Source organism: Canis aureus, chromosome 4 (genome assembly GCF_053574225.1).
Source record: "Canis aureus isolate CA01 chromosome 4, VMU_Caureus_v.1.0, whole genome shotgun sequence".
Classification (NCBI taxonomy): Eukaryota; Metazoa; Chordata; class Mammalia; order Carnivora; family Canidae; genus Canis; species Canis aureus.
In genome coordinates, this window is record NC_135614.1 from 41,880,740 (window position 1) to 41,902,833 (window position 22,094).

At 40.6% G+C, this 22,094-nt stretch overlaps 2 protein-coding genes across 8 annotated transcripts in view; one reads left to right on the forward strand and one right to left on the reverse strand.

Moving 5' to 3' along the window:
* Positions 1-8,926, forward strand: part of UBTD2 (ubiquitin domain containing 2) — a 73,791-nt gene extending 64,865 nt beyond the window's left edge. For all 6 annotated transcript variants that reach the window (XM_077895528.1, XM_077895530.1, XM_077895533.1 and 3 more), the window contains one exon: positions 6,259-8,926. In XM_077895528.1, the coding sequence (XP_077751654.1) occupies positions 6,259-6,656 (398 nt within the window). In that variant the 3' untranslated portion in view covers positions 6,657-8,926. The remainder of the gene's footprint in view (positions 1-6,258) is intronic.
* Positions 8,927-15,672: 6,746 nt separating this feature from the next.
* On the reverse strand, positions 15,673-21,498 carry EFCAB9 (EF-hand calcium binding domain 9). Of its 2 annotated transcripts, XM_077895536.1 has the most exons (5): positions 21,223-21,242; positions 20,114-20,363; positions 18,304-18,452; positions 16,841-17,017; positions 15,673-15,898 (listed from the first exon to the last, which is right to left on the reverse strand). In XM_077895536.1, exons 2-5 carry the CDS (start codon positions 20,169-20,171, stop codon positions 15,749-15,751), a joined length of 534 nt encoding a protein of 177 aa, XP_077751662.1. In that variant the 5' UTR covers positions 20,172-20,363; positions 21,223-21,242; the 3' UTR covers positions 15,673-15,748. The 2 variants fall into 2 exon arrangements, with proteins under 2 accessions (XP_077751662.1, XP_077751661.1); XM_077895535.1 differs by lacking the exons at positions 20,114-20,363; positions 21,223-21,242 and adding an exon at positions 21,311-21,498.
* Positions 21,499-22,094: the final 596 nt, after the last annotated feature.

Genomic DNA, 22,094 nt, shown 5'->3' on the forward strand with positions numbered 1-22,094 from the left:
ATTTTAATTTACAAATTAAACGTAGCTATGCAAGTCTCAAATGGCAAAGACATTAAAATTACTGCCGTCTTATAGGACTGAGCATGGAGGAATAAGCAGTGAGACTTTTGAATGCTTAAAAAGCCATCTTTTTTTAACCTGAAAGATTATTTGAGAAAGAGTTCCTGGCATTTAGTAAAGATATTCTTATTTTTTGGCATATAATCTAATTTTATCTTTATAATTTTCTTGTGAAATATTTTGACACCTAGTTTAAAAATAGCCACAGAAAACCGTTGACCAAGGAAAAGAGAATATCTGAGCCAGTCATCTAGATAGAAGGTAAATAAAAACTTCAGAAAATTATGTATGAAATTAGAACAGAAGGTGGAGCCTTGGCAGCTTCTTACTATCATGGGGAGATGTCAGGGCTTCCTGACGTGGGGAGGCAATGCCCTGGCAGTTGTATATCTTGGTGCCCATCTGTTTCTGCTAGGACTTGAAGCCTATGGTGGGGTTGTGAGAAGGGGAAAAAGACAATTCCTTCCACAGAGGCCACTTGGTGAGAAGTGTGAGCAAGCCTGACTGGAGCTTCTTTAGAGCTGGTAAGGAATTACTAAATGAAGTACACTCTCAGTGACCAGGGGGTAGTGAGTAAAAGCCTTCTAGGGGTGTGTGGGTGGTACAGTCAGTTAAGTGTCAGACTTTGATTTCAGCTTAGGTCAGGATCTCAGGGTCATGAGATGGAGCCCGTGTCTGCTTTGCACTGAGCATGGTGTCTGCTTGAGATTCTCTCTCCCTCCCTCCCTTTCCTGCCTCTTCCCTGTGCACATGCATTCGCGTACATACGTGCACACACTCTCCTTCTCTCTCTCTGTCTCTCAGATCTTTTTTTAAAACTCCTTTTAGGGACACCTGGCTGACTCAGTGGTTGAGCTCAGGGCATGATTCTGGGTTACCAGAATCTAGTCCCACATGAGGTTCACTGTGAGGAGTCTGCTTCTCCCTCTGCCTGTGTTTCTTCCTTTCTCTGTGTCTCTCATGAATAAATAAATAAAATCTTTAAAAAAAAAATAGAAAAATGTCTACATTACCAACTTTTTTTTTTTTTTTAATAGAAAAGGGGATGCATAAGAGACGGGTCAAAGGGAGGGAAGGGCAGAGGGAGAGAGAGAATCTTAAGCAGGCTCCACGCCCAGTGCAGCCCTATGTGGTACTCCATCTCATGACCCTGAGATCATGACCTGAACCAAGATCAAGAGTCGAAGGCTTTAACCAACTGAGCCACCCAAGAGCCCTTATGTTATCAGCTTTTATTTCTAAAAATTTTTAAATAAATTTTATTTGTCAGAGCACAAGGGTGAGTGACAGGCAGAGGGAGAGGGAGAAGCAGGCCCCCGCTGAACAGAAAGCTAGATGTGGGGCTAAAGCCCAGGACCCCATGATCATGACCTGAGCTGAAGGCAACACACTTAAGCAACGTAGCCATCCAGGCGCCCCCATTATCAACCTTTAAAGTGGTTCTTCCCCTCTTGTGTTTGAACACACAAGCGGGTTTTTTTGTGTTTTTTTAAGATTTAATTTATTCATGAGAGACACAGAAAGCAAGGCAGAGATATAGGCAGAGAGAGGAGCAGGCTCCATGCAGGTTGCCCAATGTGGGACTCGATTCCCAGGGCTCCAGGATCATGCCCTGGGCTGAAGGCAGGCGCTAAACCGCTGAGCCACCCAGGCCTCCCAAAGGCTTTCTTTAAGGAAAACCCTCCCACCTAAAAACTGTGCCCTGTTCACTCATACTTCTCAAATACAGCAGATGAGACCCTAACAGCAGATGAGACTGTAACAGTACTATGTCTACTTTGTTGGTACATTTGGTAGCCTCACAGCACTGAAACTTAGTTGCCATTCTCTTTTGTCTCATCTTCCAGTTCCTTCTTTGACCTTATGTTGTTGGTGGACTGCATTTAGACTAGTGGATTCATTCCTTGTGATTCATGTTTGGCTTTTCATCCCTCTAATACTTGTCCTCTGCCTTTCTCCCTGCCATGTCCATTTCCTTCTTCCCATTGAGTAAGTATATCACTAACCCAGGAACCAGCCCCTATGGTTTTATCCCTGTGCAATACATTTACTTCTTCAGGAATCCAATTATTTCACTCTGTCATTTATTGTGTCTGACCCTGGATGAGTTATTTCTCTCTGCTTCAGTTTTCTTGTTTGCAAAATGAGATAGATTGACCACAGAGGGCCATTGTGAGAAATGTTAATGTATGCCAAGTGCTCAGAGCCAGAACTAGTAAACACACTTAAATATTTGCTTTTATGTTCAGACTTGTACATTTGAGATTATTACTCTACTGCTTTTTAACCTTTTCCTGATACACTTTTTTTTTTTTTTCCTGATACGCTTTTTTTGCCTTTTTTTTAAAAAAGATCGATTCATTCATTCATGAGAGACACAGGGAGAGGCAGAGACACAGGCAGAGGGAGAAGCAGGCTTCCTCTGGGGAGCCCAGTGAGGGGACTCGATCCCGAAACTCTGGAATCACCTAGAGCTACCCAAGTGTCCCCTGATGTACTTTTTCATATACTTGCACGTAATTCAGTTGAAGTATCTCACCAAACCTGAAGCAGTTAAAAGCTAAGCAAGAAATCTTGTAACCCTAAATTCTGTGTCACTCTCATTTCCTTTTTAGGTGATTCTTCTTTACTTTTTGTTTTCCATTATGCATAACCTATCATTAGGTCTGGCCAGTGACCACTGATTCTCTCAAATCCATTTCTTTCTGTTATAGTAGTCAGGCAGTCATTTTAGCAGGTCCCCTTGGTTCCAGTCACTCTCCTTTTAAGCTTTGTCTTGTTCACCTGAAACATTGTTTGGCATGTAACAGGCACTCAGTATTTGTTCGGTGAATGACTCATGTACTATATCAGCCACCTGTAATAATTTCCTGTAGTATGAAATCTAAACACCTGAACCCTTCTATCATGTTTTTACTACTATCTAGTAATTTCACATAATCAATTCTCTATTCACTTCAGCAAAACCACTTGCTATTGTTTTCCTACTTGTACTAATTCTTGTTCCCTTATCATTCTTACTTTTTTTTTTCATTCTTACTTCTTGAGATGCCTTTTATTTCTATTCTGTGTTTTGCCCAGAACACACTATTTCTATAGAATTTCTCCTCCTTTGCTCTACCAACTTTAGTCACTCTTCTGTTGTGTGATGTCTCAGTTGTTGTTTTTTTCCAGTGTATTAATTCTTAAAATCTGGTGGGTATGCTATCTCCGCTTGCCTCAATTAGAAGTTTCTGAGGATCAAGAACAATGTTGTCTCTCTTGTAACCTTTTCTCCTCAGAGCTAGTGGTATACCTTACACTCTTCCAGGTGTTTAGTAAATGTTCATGCAGCAATTCCATGGAATATGAAGATTCTTTTCTAGTGGTTTTAATGAAGGTCTAAAGAGGTTATGTATTAGAGGTCACTATTAGCAGAGCAGTTTTGTCTTTACTGAAGAGATATGGGGGTAGTAATTTGTGGAGAATTGGGGGTATACCGTTCAAAAGGGTCTGGACCTACAGAGGAGTCGCTCTGCTCTGAGTAGGTAATTCTAACATAATAATTCAACTGTGGGCCGTATTGTAAGCAAAGATTGTTTTTACTGATAATTTATAGTCCCAGATATTTAATTTGGGGAGAGAATAACCCATAAAACTATACCTTAAAATGTAACTAAGTCATATCTGCATCTGGTCTGGACTTTTCCCCTATTTAATTATTTGGACCATGTTTATAAGAGATTATAATTTGACAGAAGTGAGGAAAAGAGTAAATAAGCCAGAAAACTTCATGTTAAATAAAATGCAAGTTACCTTTTCCCAAAATATTAAAGTATGGGAGTTAAGCAATATGAAGTCTGGGTAGCTTATTTCCAGCATCATAGATATGAGCACTGCCTGAGCTAGACTAAGAAGATAGGCCATCTACTGGCGCATAGTCTGTGGAATTTTCATTCTCACCCATTTGAGATCTGAAAACTGAATTCCTAGCTTGCTGGGCTGAAGGGCAGAATTAAAAGATTGTTTTCCAGGGAGGCCTGGCTGGCTGAGTCAGTAGAGGATGAGCTTCTTGATCTTGGGATCATGAATTTGAGCCTCACGTTGGTAGTAGAGTGTACTTAAACAAATAAAATATCTTCCTTTACGGTATTATCTTTAAAAGGGGCAGGGGGAATGAATGAGTGAACTGGCAGATGATGCCTAAAATTAGTTTTATGAAAAAGAACTGCCTTCTGTTGTGATGAGGAAGTGGGTATTCATATCTAGGAAGAGCCAAAGTGCCTATTTGGTTATACGCTTGTTTTGAAATTGGCATGCACTCATGTTGTATGTAGCACTGAATAAAAGCTGCTTGGACATCTCTACTTCTTTTCTAGAGAGACTAACAATGTAAGCTGTCTTTTAGTGCAGACATCATTCTGCTTTTGGTTTGATTGCTTTTGTCTATAGTCCTATTTTATATCTATCGTGGTACTGAAGATGAAGCATATGCACACCTGGAAATCCCTTTAGAGGTTTTCTTCTGTCTCATTTTGCTAATTGAGAAGGATATTACAGGTTAAAGAATATTGTTCAAAGTTGCACAGCTAGTTAATAGCAGGGCTGGGAGTTTCATCTTGGTCTACAAATTTCAAAGGCAGTAATTTGGAATGGTGATTGTCTACAAGAATGCTTTTCCAGCAGAACATTGCTTTTATACTTATCAGGCTGACCATACTATCAGTGAATCTGTGGGACATGTATCTGAGGTGTTTCCTCAATAGAGGTGTGATGAGTCTTTCATGAACTCTCCACATTCTCTTTCCTAGTTCTTCTGGTGGCCAGCCCATCTGGAAGACACTGTAGATTTCTTTGCCTCAGGACTAGGCTGTATAAATAGTAAAGGTAGGACAACTGACTATACCTGTATTTATAAATAGCACTGGTACGGAGGTATGATGGTTGCTTGTTAGGGAACTGCTGGTGCTCACAACAGTGCTTTAAGTATATCCATTTCTGCAGTGTCCTAGGATTCACATTATTTAGTGAACAGGGAGATTCATGTGTGTTATACTTGGTGACTGAATTCTTACTCTAGCCCATCTTCTGTAATATAGAAGACAGACTGATTGAAGCTATGCTGCACTAGTGACTATTACAGTCTCATTTTGGGTGCATTGTATTTTCAGCCTATTGATAGTGACCACAGAGAGATCATCAGTTCATTAACTTATTTGTTCATTGATAACTGTTTCTCAGTGTCCCTACCGCCCACACTCATTAGCCTATATGTGAGTGTTTTGAATATGGTAGATGTTTTTGTTTTTTATCAACCAGCTGACATTAATTTTCAATTTTGAGTAAAGGACATATGAGTAACCTTGTAAGAAGGCATTCATTAGGAATGCTTTCAAGCTTCCTGAGGGAAGTCCTGGTAATTATAATGGAGTTTATGCTTTATTTAAAAAGTCAGCCATTAATACCTTCTTTTAAACCACAAATGCTTTTTTTTTTCTCTCCCCTAAGCTATCTGATTATAAACTTCATACCCCTTTTATTCTTCCTTTTTAACCCATAGCTCCTCTGTAACAGACTGACTGATTGGGGTTAAATAAACCCCTCAGTCATTTCTGTGGCAATTATGCTAATGAGACTCATCTATATACTAGGAGCCAGAGCAGCTAGTAGGCTTGTCACCTCCAGTTTGTGGTCTCTGACAAAAGATAAAAGACTTTTGACCAAGTATTTAAGAAGTCAAGGCAGTAAGGAAACTGCTCGGGAACACATGTTATGGTGAACTGAACTTAGGGATCCTTTTTTTTTTTTTTTTTGCTTTTTGTGGTTGTTAAAGTCACTGATCCATTTCTTTAAAAAGGTATCGCAATGCAATTTGAATATCTCCTTAATTTGGTCCAAGCATCAATACTAGTAATTTTGAGTTTTGTGTGCTTTCTTTTCTTTTATCATTTAACAAAAGTGTGAATGAGGTATGAAATGACTTTGAAAAGGTGAGGATAAGGAGCTAGGGTCCTGGCTATGGTAAAATTAGATAAACACTCCAATGTACTGGTTACGGGCCTTAATGAGGATCATTGCAAAACAGCTGGCAATGATTGGCCTTACATTTTTTTCACGACAGTGGCAAGCTAGCAAGAGGTTTGAGCATTTTACAAAGTGTGAATAAAACTGTGTTCATGTAGATGAAGCTCTTGTTCCTCCTATCTTCTCTTTCTGAAGGTGCACTCACAGAGTGCTATGATGAACTGGGCAACAGATACCAGCTTCCAGTCTACTGCTTGGCACCACCAATCAACATGATAGAGGAAAAGAGCGACATAGAGACTCTGGATATTCCTGAGCCACCACCCAATTCTGGATATGAATGTCAGCTCCGTTTGCGCCTTTCCACAGGCAAAGACCTCAAACTTGTGGTCCGCAGCACAGACACAGTATACCACATGAAGAGGAGGCTACATGCAGCAGAAGGAGTGGAACCGAGTAGCCAGCGATGGTTCTTTTCTGGCAGACCTCTCACCGACAAAATGAAGTTGGAAGAGCTGAAGATCCCAAAGGACTATGTTGTACAAGTTATCATGAGCCAGCCTTTGCAAAACCCAACACCAGTTGAGAACTGATTGGTCCTATTGGCTGGTCCCAAGATCCCTCCCACTCCTTTTTATTGTTATCGTTGTCATTTCCTACTCTATGGCGTGAAATTTATTTTCACTGCTCTGAATTCCGTATGAATGGATTTAGTTCTGAGGAATTACCAGTGAAAAATTCCATCTGTGATGGAGACCAACAAAAATAATTAATAAAACACAAAGAGCCAGCCTTTGAGACTCATGTAATTACAGTTTCTAATTTGAAAGGCAGTTAAAAAATAGATAACCATTTATTTTAAAACACCCAGCAACAATGTAATGACTATATTTAAATGATTTGGACTGTAAATATAATGTTATGTCCATGAAGAACAGCACCAAGCACCTTGTAAATACAGAATTAAATATATATATTTAATTCTGTCATATATATATGTATATATATGTATATATATACATATATATATCAGAAATCATCAATAACAGTAACAAAATGGGTTTTTTAAAATGGAAACTGAAAAGAGCAGTATTTGAGGGTCACTTCTATTCTGGTCTTAATTCTTTGCTCAATTAATATTTAGCCATAAAGGAGTAGAGACTGGCAAATTGTATTTCAGTATTGCTTTCCCCGTCCTCATATCGTCAGCTCCTTATTTACACTCACACTAAATTTTGGTGCCTTCCAGCACATTGGTGGCAGGTATCCTTCTGGAACACTAGGCAATAATTTAGTCAGTGCAGTCAGATCTCTGATTTTCAGCTGATACTCAGTTGAAAAGTCTCTCGTCCTTTTGCTGCATAGTTATTTTGAACTGTCTATAACAAGGTTGTTGTTATATCCAGGCTTAGAGGGCCACTACTATATAATACCTTTATTGGTCTACCCTCCTTGGGAGTTCTCAGCGCATGCCCCCAAATGCACTGGGCCAGGGAATGCAAGGAGTCAAGGGCAGGTGTTCCCAATACAATATTAATAAAGTGAATTCTCTCTTCTCCCCCAGTTTGCAGGAAGGGTGTAAGGAAAACCCACTATCTCTGTGCCTGGGAGAACTGCCTATTTTCAGTCTTGTAGAGAAAATTTCAACTCCTGATTTACTGGTATGTTTACAGACGTCACTTAAAAATCAGCGGTGAGACCAAATGATGAAACGTTGCTTTATACGTTAGTGCTTTCCAGTTCACCGTTACCTCTACTTGTGGTGGATGATAGTTTTCCTCTCGCGTCTCTCCTAGCCAAGAGTCAAAATAAGAGCCATCTGCATAATAGATGAGAGGACTGAAAAAGCTCGTGAGGGCACCTGATTATCTCATACTGTGACTGGAATAAAGCTGCCAAGGGTTATATTTAATTTGGGGCCTTTGAAAAGTTAGTTCCAGAAAGGAGAGGGGGGCTGTCACATAATCCTTGTGGCCCCGAGACTCTGTGAGTTGGCAAAGTTTAGGCAAGAAGGTACTCACACTGCTCTCAGTTGGGAAATAATCAGACCTCCACACTAGTTTAGATGTGAAGCACTATTATTAATTTTAATGGCAAAATGAAACTGCTAATTAGTTTAAATGTAAAGTTTAAAATGGTATTACATTTCTTATAGCCTGATTAAACATAATATCTATCATTGTAACTTTGTTTCTGAGAGCTTTAACTACTTCCCTTTCTTTATGCAATCATTTTAAAGATTGTGGCTACATTCAATTGAGGGTTGCTGATAATTGAATCTAAATTCAAGAGACAACAGCAATGTTAATTCCAAAGGAGTATTTTTATATTTGGAGGTGGAAGTTTGAGGGTGTTTGAATATAATGGCCCTGTTATCAAAGAGTATTTATATGCCACATTGAATAGCAACAGCTCTCAAAGTTTGACAACTGGAAAAGTGTTCAAACCTATTTTTCTTCAGTTAAATTGGGTGATTATCATCAATAATCTAGGATTGCTAAGTTTTTTTGGTTTGTGTAGAATTTGAGCTCTCTTAAGAATTTATTTTGTTTTAAAGGTACATATTACTTTGCGTAACTATTTTCTGGGCATGTTTAACTAACCTGGGTGAGAAAACCATGGTGCTGTTTAATGTAAATAGATTGGTATAAGATTGGACCAATACTTGATGTGTACAATTTTAGTATGTAGGGTTTTTGTGCTTTTTAAAAAAAAAATGTTCAATTTTTCTCTTTGTCTTGGCCTTTATTCTGGGTTTTTAATTGTTACTCTCTACATAAGGATAATCTGCCTCATTCTAATAAACCTCTAAAAAGGTTTTTCTTCTTTTTAAAAACTTCAATAAACAACCAGTTCATCATCACCAGACTTAGGTTCTGCTGTGCCAAACCCATACATGGTTATTCAAAGGTATGCTTTTTTTTTTTTTTTTTTCAAAGGTATGCTTTATCTTCCACATTGAAATCTTGGTCTAACGTAGGCTGGTTTTTGTTTTTGTTTTTGTTGTGTTTTTTGAGAGTCATGCCATAAATCAGAACTCCTAATTCAGTTTTCTAGAAGCACTGAGCTCATTTTTTATCCACTTTGGATCAAAGTGGCAGGGTTTGATCATTTTTTATTTAAAATAGGTGGTACAGGGATCCCTGGGTGGCGCAGCGGTTTGGCGCCTGCCTTTGGCCCAGAGCACGATCCTGGAGACCCGGGATCGAATCCCACATCGGGCTCCCGGTGCATGGAGCCTGTTTCTCCCTCTGCCTGTGCCTCTGCCTCTTTCTCTCTCTGTGTGTGACTATCATAAATAAATAAAAATTTTTTAAAAATAATAAATAAATAAATAAATAAATAAATAAATAAATAAATAAATAAAATAGGTGGTACATATGCATGGTGAGCAAATCCAAACATACCAAAGTGAAAAGTCTCTCTCCAATCCCCAGATGTAACAACTGTTAGTACTTTTCTGGGTGGTAAAAGGATACTCCAGCTTGAGCATGAATCAGAATTACCTAGAAGGGATCTGAAAACAAAGATTGCTAGACTTATCTCCCAGGGGTACCACATCAATAGGTTTGGATGGGACCTTATAATTTGAATTTCTAAGCAGTCTCAGTTATTGCTGCAACCGGTCTGTAGATTCACATGGCTAGAGCCACTGTTCAGGTATACATTTGAGTATATTCACCTACCCTACCCTGTTTTTTCCATAAATACATAGACAATTCACCTTGATTTCTCTTGGAATGGCATCATTCCTCTTATGTCTGCACCAGTCTTGCATTGTCTGGAGTACCCCTTATTTCAGACTTAATTTTGGTCAGTTTGGCTACTTGGAATCTTGCTACTGTAAACCATGCTGCCATGAAATGCCCTTTTCTACAGCTACATCATTGTGTCAATGTACATCTATAGAATGTACTTCTGAAGAGAGAATTGTTTGATAAAAAAAATATACATTTAGACCGTAGATACACAATTGCCCTCCAAATAGATTTTACCAATTTAATACTATAGCAATATGATTGCTCTTATTTTCTTACATATGTTAACCAACATATTGATCTTTGACAATCTAAGTAAAAATCTGTGTCCTGTGGTCTTTGTATATTTTCTTTGAAGTACAGCATTTTATTGTATATTTTAGGCCTTTTTTTTTCCCTGTGAATTGTCTGTGTTTGCTCATATTTCTGGTGCACTTTGGTCTTTATTCTCTTGATTTGTGGACACTCTCTTTTTTAAGGAAATTAAGTCCTTTTCTATCATGTGTTACCATTTGTTTTTGGTTTTGTATAATTTACCATGTGCAAATTTTAAGTTTAGCTTGGTTGGATCTATCAGACTTGTATTTTATGGCTTTAGGGTTTTCTTCTTTACTTCAAAAGGTCTTACCCACTCAGATTATAACTTTTTTTTTTTCTCATGTTTTTAGCATTTCTTTTATGGCTTCATTATCTGGAGTTATTTTGGCACAAGGAATAGAATAGCAGCCCAGATTTGTTTGTTTATTCGTTTGTTTTTGTAGGTGGCTAGCTAATCCCACTTTTCCTGATACTATTTACTAAATCAATTTTCATTGGTCTTTTTCCCCACTGAGGTGGGAAAAATCACTCTTATTTTATGACAGCTTTTAAGAATAATTTCTTATTATTGAACAAATTAGCAAATGTAACTGTTTCAACCTCAATTTCTCAAATACTATGATTTAGTATTTTGACTTAACAGAAAAGAGAAAAAAGAGGAGTGTAGCTGATAACTTCCCTTGTAGTAACTGGTCTCCTGTGATATCTGTTCTCTGGCTCTGTGAGGGCTATTCATGTTGGGTACTGCCCATTTTGGCAGATGTCAGCAGAATTCATTTGGCCTTTTCTGGTCTTGGTTTTTGGCGTGAGGCAAGGGATGATATAATATAGGAGAGCTAGGGACTAGTGGAAGATAAATGATTTCACTTTGCTTAGCTTCCTCTAAAATTCTTTCCTCTTTATAGTTGATATAGATTGTGGAGGGACCAGTCCTGTAGTGCTGCCCTCAGCCCAGCCTGCTCTTCACCTGCTCCTCTGCCCATTGCTTAGGCCCCTGAACAAGGGGCGTGCTTTGCTGAGGCATTCTAATGGAACTGTGACATACTAATACTATGGCATGTTAACACCATCCAAACACCTTAAAAAAAAAAACACCTAAATATACTTGGTCTAACTGAGCTCTACCTTAAGAACACAGTGGAATAACTCACTGTGGAAATAATGAAACTTAATTGAAACATCTGCAGGCATACCTCACAAACAAATTTTTTAAAACCTTAAGTCACTAATGTAATAGAGGAAAAAAGTCCAGAAGTGTAGATATTGAGATTGTTTTCTTTTTTTTTTTTTTTTTTTGAGATTGTTTTCTTTGTTGTACTTCTAGTCCCAAAGAGAGTCACTTTACCAATGCTATTGAATTTTAGTTTTTACACAGTGTCAGTTGGGACCCATCCAAACTAAATACTCAGTTTCGTGATTCCATTCTAGAACTGCACAGTTGATGAAAATTAAAAAACAAATCTGTCCACTTGTTTTATTTTCTTATTTTTATTTATTTATGATAGTCACACAGAGAGAGAGAGAGAGAGACAGAGACACTTGGAGAGGGAGAAGCAGGCTCCATGCACCGGGAACCCGATGTGGGATTCGATCCCGGGTCTCCGGGATCGCGCCCTGGGCCAAAGGCAGGCGCCAAACCGCTGCGCCACCCAGGGATCCCTGTCCACTTGTTTTAGAGAGAAGGGAAGGTAGCACAGGAGGGGGAGGGAGGGAATAAGAATCCTCAAGATGATTCAGCACTGAGTGCAGAGCCCAATGTAACAAGGGGCTCAGTCTCAGGACCTGGAGCTCAGGATTCCTGCCAAAATCAAAGAGTCAGATGCTCAACCAACTGAGCCAAGCCAATTGCCCCTGAAAATACTATTCAAAGGATTTTTTTTTTTTTTTGAATCTGATAATTGGATATGATACCTTTTTTTTTTTTTTTTTTTAGCATTTAAAAAAATTTTTAAGGGGATCCCTGGGTGGCGCAGTGGTTTGGCGCCTGCCTTTGGCCCAGGGTGCGATCCTGGAGACCCGGGATCGAATCCCACGTCGGGCTCCCGGTGCATGGAGCCTGCTTCTCCCTCTGCCTATGTCTCTGCCTCTCTCTCTCTCTCTATCATAAATAAATAAAAATTTAAAAAATAAAAAAAATAAAAATAAATTTAAGATTTTATTTATTTATTCATGACAGACACAGAGAGAGAGAGAGGCAGAGACACAGGCAGAGGGAGAAGCAGGCTCCATGCAGGGAGCCCAATGCAGGACTCAGTCCCAAGTCTCCAGGATCACACCTCCAGCTGAAGGTGGCACTAAACCACTGGTCCACCCGGGCTGCCCCATGATACGTTTTTTTAAAAGATTTTATTTATTGGAGGGGCAGAGGGAGAGGGAGAAGCAGGTTCCTTGCTGAGCAGAGAGCACAACGTGGGGCTTGATCCCAGGGCCCCGGGATCATGACCTGAGCAGAAGGCAGCCGCTTAATCGACTGAACCCAGGTATCCCCCATGATACCTGTTATAGTCACCCTGGTGATTTCCAGGGAGGAGGGGGAACTCATTCCTGAGACTTTAGTTATTTGATTGTTCATTGTAAATTTTTTTTTTTTAATTTTCATTTATTTATATTAGTCACAGAGAGAGAGAGAGAGGCAGACACACAGGCAGAGGGAGAAGCAGGCTCCATGCACCGGGAGCCCGACGTGGGATTCGATCCCGGGTCTCCAGGATCACGCCCTGGGCCAAAGGCAGGCGCCAAACCGCTGCGCCACCCAGGGATCCCTGTTCATTGTAAATTAAGTTGAAATAATTGAATACATTTTTTTAAAGATTTTATTTACTTATTCATGATAGACACAGAGAGAGAGAGAGAGAGACGCAGAGACACAGGCAGAGGGAGAAGCAGGCTCCATGCCGGGAGCCCAACACAGGACCCGATCCCGGGACTCCAGGATGGCGCCCTGGGCCAAAGGCAGGTGCCAAACTGCCGAGCCACCCAGGGATCGCCAAATTTTGACTAAATTTTAAACTAAAATTTAAAGTAATGTATTCAGGGGATCCCTGGGTGGCTCAGCGGTTTGGCGCCTGCCTTCGGCCCAGGGCATGATCCTGGAGTCCTGGGATTGAGTCCTCCATCGGGCTCCTTGAATGGAGCCTGCTTCTCCCTCTGCCTGTGTCTCTGCGCCTCTCTCTCTCTCTCTCTCTCTCTCTCTCTCTCTCTCCCCCCCTTGTGTCTCTCATTAATAAATAAATAAATAAAATCTTTTTTAAAAATTTAGTCAAAATTATAACCTAAAAGACATTATCTTCGACTTTCCCCTCTCCCTCCTTACTCCATTCTGACACAGTAAAAGGTATAGTATCTTCATTGCTTTAGAGATGGTGTCTGTAAAAAATATATATGCCATGGTTACTTTTATATATCTCAGGAATGTTACTCTTGAAAAATGGGAAAGAAGCCTTTTTAAGACCTCGTTATAGGTTCTCCTCCTACAACTATGCGTAGATCTTAGGCTTGTCTGCCAGCAAAAACCATCTAGGATTCCAGAAAAGAGACAGAAATCTATCCCAAGATAAGATTAATGGCAAGGCCCTTTGAAGGATGACAGATTTCCAACTGCCATTTTCCAGGCAAATAATACTAGTCTATCAGTTCAATACTGTCTGTAGGTGTAGTAGTGTTCATGCTTGTTTTCCAGAAGGTATTCTCCTTAGAGAACTACTGCAAACTTTTCTCCAAATCAGAGGAAGAGAGGAGCACTGTTCTGAGCTACTTTGCATCTTAAATATAAAGTGTTCATAGTAATGAACATGATTTCTGTTCTTACAAGTTTTACTTACCAATGACAATTTTAGATAAGCAATATTCTTTTCTATTGCACATTGACAGTGATTTTTGATGGCATTAGGTAACTCTGGAACTCTGAATGCCTTATGGTCAGTTATATTGCATAACCAATCCTTAAGAAATTCTCGGTTTATTGTAAATGAGCTGTACCTCTTTAATTGCCAAACTTGTTCCCCAGAAGTTTATGGTAGAAGGAAATGTGGTAATTAGCATTATGCAGAAAGGATTTCTGAGCCAGTAAAATGCTGACTTGAAACCTTTTTTTATTTTTATTATTTTTTAAAAGATTTTATTTATTCATTAGAAACAGAGAAAGGCAGCGACAAAGGCAGAGGGAGAAGCAGGCTCCATGCATGGAGCCCGATGTAGGATTTGATCCTGGAACCGTGGGATCACACCCTGAGCCAAAGGCAGATGCTCAAAACCGCTGAGCCACCCAGGCATCCCAAAATATTTTCTTGAATAAAGATTTTATGTATTTATTTGAGAGAGCAAGCACATGCATGAGTGGAGGGAGAGGGAGAGAGAGAAGCAGATTCTCCACGAGCAGGGAACCCGATGCAGGTCTCTATCCCAGGACGTCTGGTCTGGATCATGACCTGAGCCACAGGCAGACACTTAAGTGACAGCCACCCACGTGCCCTGCTGGCTTGAAACTTAGACTGCTAAAATTGAAGTAAGTTACTCAGATCCCTTGATCTGAGCACAGGCATCTAATTGACTTTGAATCTGAACCATAGTCCTACCACTAGTATGCCATATTTTGGGGAAAGGCTCTTTATTTCTCTAGGCCTTAATTTCCTCACCTGTAAATTCTAGATAACATCTGATTCACAGGGATATGAATATTATAAATGACTTCATGCATCTAAAGCGCCTGCCTAACACATAGCAAGCATTTACTAAATGATAGTTATCACCATTAATATCACACTACATTCAGGTTGGGAGGACTCATGAGTCCCATGCTAAAAACAATTGAAAATTATTCAAGGCATTAATTATACAAAATTAAAATTATACAAGGGCATATAATAATTATTCTACCCTAGTAGATTTGTACAGTTCCTTAAGCATCTAACTTTGTAATTTAGGTCCTAGGAAGAACATAGCTCCATATCCCTAAAATCTGTTTCCCTGACAGGTAGAGGCACATCACTATTTACCAATTTACAGTGCCTTGCATACAAGTGGTTTTAGCTTAATTGAGAGAATGAATAGAAAGGATTCTGAGCATATTGAACCGCTGCTGACAAACAGTAGGAAACCATCACTGTCTTTCAGCTGTTCAGCTCCAGACAGTGTTTGTAATTATTTGGATATACCTTTTGAATAGTGTTGATCTGAAAACCAGCAGCAGAATTAAGACATGTCCGGGGTGAGGGGGGCATGTCCACAGAGAAAGTGGTTTCTTCACATTACATTATTGTGAAGTCAATTAGTTATTCAAGGGGCACCTGGTGGTTCAGTGGTTGAGCGTCTACCTTTGGCTTAGGTGGTGATCCCAGAGTCCTGGGATCGAGTCCCGAATCTGGCTCCCCCCAGGGAACCTGCTTCTCCCTCTGCCTATGTCTCTGCCTCTCTCTGTGTCTCTCATGAATAAATAAAATCTAAAGAAAAAAAAGTTATTCAAGTTAAGAACCTGCTGATGGAAGAGCACTCATTTGAACCTTTTGTGTATAAAAGCCAATGTAAAAATACCCACTTAGATTTTCTAAATTTATTTTTAGACATGTTAACAGTTGTGATTATTTATATTCTACTTTCAGATATATTTATTCCTAAAAAAGTTTTGAGCTCAAAATAAAGCGATGTGGCCTTTTCTTTTTGAGTGGAGCCGTTTTCCCTTGCTCTTTCTCTGCTTTCTGCTTCTCCTGGTATTTGTCCATGGTGAAGATAGTAAACAGCTTAAATTCCTTGTAATTAAGACGCTTTTGTTGGGGAAAAGAAAGAAAAATTATTTCAGGAACGATTTGATACTTTGTTTCGAATGACAGCAGGATTGTAATCATTTCTCATTGAAAAACTTGGAAATTTGAAGAGCCTGGGTAATTAGGACATAATTATAGACTGATGGTAGTCTAGGAGCTGGAAACAGAGGGTCTATTGTACATTCTAAAGAAACCATGGGTCACTTATTTGTACTGTGTCCAGGCCAGATGCTTCACGCTGGCACCTGAGAGGTTCTACGGCGTATGATCCATCTGTTTCAACCTTAGCTCCCACTTGCTTCCCCAACATAGACGTCTTCTTTTGTCTTTTTAATTAAAAGATATTTTATTTTATTTTATTTTATTTTATTTTATTTTATTTTATTTTATTTTATTTTATTTTATTTTATTTTATTTTATTTTTTTAAGTAAAGGCTCTATGCCCAATGTGAGGCTTGAATTCACAACCCTGAGATTAAGCGTCATGTGCTCCACCAACTGAGCCAGCCAGGGCCCCAGAGACTTCCTCTTTACATAGATAGGCAGAATCCAGGGTCTACACCATAGTTATTTTCTCTTAGGATTCTCTTAGGCTTATGTGTTCCCATCATAGACTTTCTCTCTTTCTACTTACTTATATCTATAAACCCTTCCTCCAATGTCAACGCCTGCCATATTAATATATTTACTTCTCTAAACTTCTAAACAAAATTTTCTTCTCTAAGCTTCTGTAATTCTGCATCCATTTTATATGACACTTAGTCCTCTCTCTTCATGGGCCTATAAATCTCTTTGAGTGTTTTCTGATCCCAGTGCCAGGACACACTCAAGCCAGTTTTAATCCACCCTTCTCCCCACCCAGGTCTATTGTGGAGAGTAGGACATTATCTCTGCCTTTGGACAGAAAGGCTGCCAGGTCACACTTAAGGAATCTGCACTTACACGATCACCTGTGATGTCAAAGTCATGGTAGAGCTCTCTGAGTTCCTGTTTTTTAATATTGAAGAGAAAGTTGTACATGTGGAAGTGGTCTGCACCAATTCTCAGCTCCCCATCCAGGTCAAGCAGCTCAAAAACAGGCCGGGAATGACGGAAGATAAATTGCTCTTCCAAGTGGTTCTATTGAGAGAAATACATAATACAAGGAACAGTGTTGTTGGTGCTGCTTTCTAAACTTGGGCTGCATCAAGACTATATCATCACTTATCCATTTCCTAGAGAGCTAAAAGCAAAAGGCAGAATCCTAGAAGCACAGGGTTGAAAGCTTTCTATGGTCAATGTATCATGTCCTGCTTAAGCACCTGCATTCAAGGGGAACTTAGGCCACCTGTTGCCATCTGCTAGACAGAACCCTTGTCACTAAAATGCATTTCCTTATACTCAGTGAAAATGTACTTGTGAGGGGTGTCTGGGTGGCTCATTTGGTTAAGTGTCTGCCTTCAACTCCGGTGATAATCCTGGGGTCCTGGAATCAAGCCCAGGTCAAGCTCCCTGCTGAGGCAGGCAGTGTGATTCTCTCTCCCCCTGCCCCTGCCTTAAATAAATAAAATCTTAAAAAAAAATCTACTCCTAGGGGCGCCTGGGTGGCTCATCAGTTAAACATCTGCCTTCGGCTCAGGTCATGATCCGGGGATCCTAGGATTGAGCCCCGATGTCAGGCTCCCTGTTCCATGGGGAACCTGCTTCTCCCTCTAATCTCTGACCCTCCCCCACCACTTCTCTCTTCTCTCTCTCTCTCTCCCTCTCTCTCAAATTAATAAAATCTTTTTTAAAAAATATACTTGTGAGACATCATGGCAAGGTGATAAGATAATGAAGACAAGTTTCCTTTCCAAGTGGTAAGGAGATGAATACATACACACTGCAAGTGTGTATAAGGTTATGTAGGAACCCAAAGACAAACATTTTTCATTTCCATCATCCATCCCCTTCAGATAATTCTCTGAGAAAAGCAATCCTTGAGAGAGTGAGGTACTTGGGATTATTCCTGGTGACTCTTTGAGAAGGATGAGGAAAGGGGCCGCCTGGGTGTCTCAGGTTGAGTGTATGCCTTTGGCTCAGGTCATGATCCCGGGGTCCTGGGATTGAGTCCTGCATGGGGCTCCCTGCAGGGAGCCTGCTTCTATCATGAATAAATAAAATCTTAAAAAAAAAAAAAAAAGGACAAGGAAGGGCTGAAGATGGGTAGGGGCAGCAGGGAGAGTGAGGCTGTGTAGCCTGCAAATTTCTAGGTTAGAGATGGACCGTTTAGGAACCAACAGTAGTTCCTTCTCCACTGTTTCCTTCCTGTTTTGAGTGAAAGGAAGACAACTCTGGTGCAGTCTTAATTCAGTACCACCTTTAGCAAGATGCTGTTGGCAGCCAAGCTCTGCCTTCTTTGCCGCAGATCCTGACTTGTTATTCACCTGTTGTGCCAGCAGGATGCAGACCAACATGTAGAACTGGTCAAAACCAATCTCGCCCATAGCGTTCCAGTCCAGCATGTTAAACACAATCATGATCTGTGTCCGTTTCCAGCTAGTCACATGACGAAGGAAGTGATAGAACAGCACATCTGTTAAAGTAAGGAGGTGAAGAAGTGGATCGTTTTGAGACCATTCCAGATGCCAAACAAGCAGGAGCCCCATAAATGGCAGCAATGCTGGAAGCTTGCTGACCCGGGAATAGTAATGATCACACGGTCTCTTGCTTTGTCACTACACCTTCCACCATTCCTTGGACCTTAATCGCCCTGGGCTGTGTGACATGCCCTGTGCCCAGATCCATGGAGAATGAGACAGTGGATTGGGCTCAGATCTTCATCCTAACTCATGTGCTTGACTGAGCCAACAGATATGTGTCTGTAACCAAACAAGGTCTGGAGTACTCCTTATACATGAGAGACCTTCGTTCTCACTGGGGACCTAGGACACTTTTCTTGGAGAAGCTGAATTTCACCTGGGTCTTTCACTTGAAATCATGAAAACGAGAAATTTAAAAATAATTTCTATAGAAGTATTGGTATTCCTAATGCTTATGTAAAGCAAATGCATTTGGTTATGGGGCAAATGAGAATCTGGGAACACCTTAGGTGCCAGGTACTTTAAATGTCATGTTTCATTGAACCCTGACACCCCTACAGGGGAAGTGGTATCACACCCTTTTATAATAAGCCTAGATAGTAACTGGTCTATTTCAGTGCTTCTCTAATTGTAATGGGCCTACCATTCACTTGAGAATCTTATAAAAATACAGATTCTGATTTATGAAATCTGGTATTGGACAGAGTCTCTATTTCCAACAAGCCCTCGGTGACATCACTGCCGATGGCCGGTGGACCGCACTTGGAGTGGCAGAGCTGGGATTCAAATGTCCGTCTGAGGGACACCTGCATGGCTCAGCGGTTGGGTGCCTGCCTTTGGTTCAGGCTGTGATTCCTGGGGTTCTGGGATCAAGTCCCGCATCAGGCTCCTTGCATGGAGCCTGCTTCTCCCTCTGCCTCTGTCTCTGCCTCTGTCTCTGCGTCTCTCATGAAAAAATAAATACAATTAAAAAAACAAACAAACAAATGTCCGTCTGATTCTACAACCTTGCTCTTTCCACAGTGAAGCTGTGTCGTTTGCAGGTTAATACATATATGTTCAATCATATACAGAGAAAAAAATACATAATTTAAAAACCAGGGAGGGTTTTTGCCAGAAATTCCACTCACTGATCATCTGTTTCGAGGAGGACAAGATGGAAGAAACCAACACGGTGACACATTTATATAAGAGTACATGGTTTACAGATTGTATATGCAAATCACCCATGGTAACTTGAGGGATATTGAAATGTAACTTTGTGTACATGTGATATCCCTTTGCCCATTGATTACAGAAACTATCGCCTATGTAAAATACAGCTCCAAAAAATATATACAACATCTATGTAGTTTGGCGCCCCGACTGAGGCTAACTAAGAGCATAGTGAACCGGTCATCACAATGTCATGATTTGAGGGGCATCTGATGGTCTCTGATGTTCCTTCCCTATGGCCCACCAGGTATGAGCACATTATATATATCCACAATGACCTTTGTGCAGTTGCTCCTTCAGAAAAGTTTCAGTGTGGGACTTAGTAGCTACATAGCAAATACTGTTTCTAAAGCAGCTGCCTCTGACTCACTCAAGCCTCTAAAGCCCAAGTCAACTGCCTTCTCAGAAGGCTGTGCCTTCACTGTCTCACCACACTAACCAGTCCCTTGGTGACCAGAGGACAGGAGCATGACTTTGCTTCTTGGGCTTTGCATCATCAGGGAGTGATTTTGTTACTAAGGAGACCAGACTTCTCAGCAAACGTTCCGGTGAGACTATGAGTGTAGGCTTTGGAGTCAAGAAGGCCTGGGTTGCTGTCCCAGCTTCTCTGTTTACAGCCGGGTGCCTTACAGTTGCCTTATCTAGGTCCCGGCAGTTGCAAAGATTTGGTGACATTACTGTGTGTAAATCTATATGTAAAGAGAAAAACAGTCATGAAGTTATGAGAAAATGAAGGTGTCTTTTTATCATTTGTAAAGACTGCATAGGCTCTTAAAAATCTTTATGGAGAGGGTACTTGGATGGTACAGTCAGTGGAGCTCAGCAGGGAGTCTAGATTCTCTCTCCCTCTCCCTCTGTCTCTCCCTCACTCATTCTCTCTCCCTCAAATAAATCTTAAAAAAAAAAAATCTTTATGGAAGAAATACTTTATTCACAAATGGCATTTATTTTCTTCAGATCACAATGAATGGGTAGGATACTATCCTGTATCCGTAAGGATATTATCCAGTCCTTCAAAACAAAACAAACAAGCCTAAAGTATTTTAATCAGTCTTCTGTTAGTTTCTGCATTCGAAGACAGAGTGGAGATCATCAACACTTTCTGGTCACTCTCAAGTACCACAAATTAGAAGGGATCCTGATTGATTCAAAACTCCCGCTTGACAGACTAGAAATCTTGTTAAGGGGGTCTTAAGGGTTAATGTGCGAATGGGGCTCAGCCCCCAGGAATAACTATACTAACAACAAACACTAAGTTCTTACCGTGTGCCAGGCACTGTGCTAACCATTTTCCACACATTATTTTATTTCATTATCTATTTTTTCCCAACCAGGACTTGGGCTTTATGCTTAGAAGCCTCATTTGTGGCTGAGGACAATGACATCTAAAGAGGATGATGACACGTTCTCCAAATCACTAAGAGCCAAGGCTTCGTGCCAGAGCCTGCAACCTTCCCCTCCTCCCTCAACTGCTCCTGGTCTCAGGTCTCTGTTGGCCATTCTCCCCAACCCACACCTCATTTAGAAGATAAAATACATATTTGTCACCAAGGGAGTTTCTGGTTCTGCGAGTTTTCCTGCGAGTTAGTGAAAAGCCAGGTGACCACTCAGAGGAAGCCCTGCTGAAAGCACCGACCATTCAAGGTGTTGTTGTGGTGCACATCGAGAAGGTGAAAATACTCCAGCAAGGCCTTCACATTCCTCACAGACAGCAGGCAGTACAGCTTGTCTAGATAGAGGTACCACAGAAACGATCCTTGCTTCAGTTTCATCGTGGCGCTTGCTGGGCTGAAGGCTCTAGCCACCCAGAACAGAACAGAATTCTGCCTTGGAACCAGAATGTTGGACAAAGGGAGCCCTCCCTCGGCAGTAACATCATAGGAAGTGGCCTACGGGGACACCCGGGTGGCACAGTGGTTTAGTCTACCTTCAGCCCAGGGTGTGATCCGGAGTTCTGAGATTGAGTCCCACCTTGGGCTCCCTGCAGGGAACCTGCTTTTCCCTCTGCCTGTGTCTCTGCCTCTCTCTTGTCTCTCATAAATAAATAAATAAATAAATAAATAAATAAATAAATAAATAAAATCTTAAAAAAAAAAAAAAGGAAGTGGCCTATGGTAAGAAACTGAAATGGTTCCCTCTCAGTCCTCTGGCCTTGCTGTCAGTATTATCTTTTTTTTTTTTTTTTTTTTTTTTTTATTTATTGGGATGCCTGGGTGGCTCAGTGGTTGAGCGTCTGCCTTCGGCTCAGGGTGTGATCCTGGGGTCCCAGGATCAAGTCCCACATCAGGCTTCCTGTGAGGAGCCTGCATTCTCCCTCTGCCTGTGTCTCTGCCTCTCTCTGTGTGTCTATCATGAATAAATAAATAAAATCTTAAAAAAAATTTATTGAAAGAGAGCACACACATGCAGGTGGGGGGCAG

Excerpts from the sequence above, each read along its gene's own strand:
- EFCAB9 (XM_077895535.1), bottom strand. The coding sequence starts at position 21,446 with ATGAAACTGAAGCAAGGATCGTTTCTGTGGTACCTCTATCTAGACAAG. Across the intron at positions 18,453-21,310 it reads CCACAACAACACCTTGAATG|ATGTGCTGTTCTATCACTTC; the intron begins GTCGGTGCTTTC and ends TTACTTTAACAG. Across the intron at positions 15,899-16,840 it reads TTGACATCACAGGTGATCGT|CGTCTTAATTACAAGGAATT; the intron begins GTAAGTGCAGAT and ends CCCCAACAAAAG.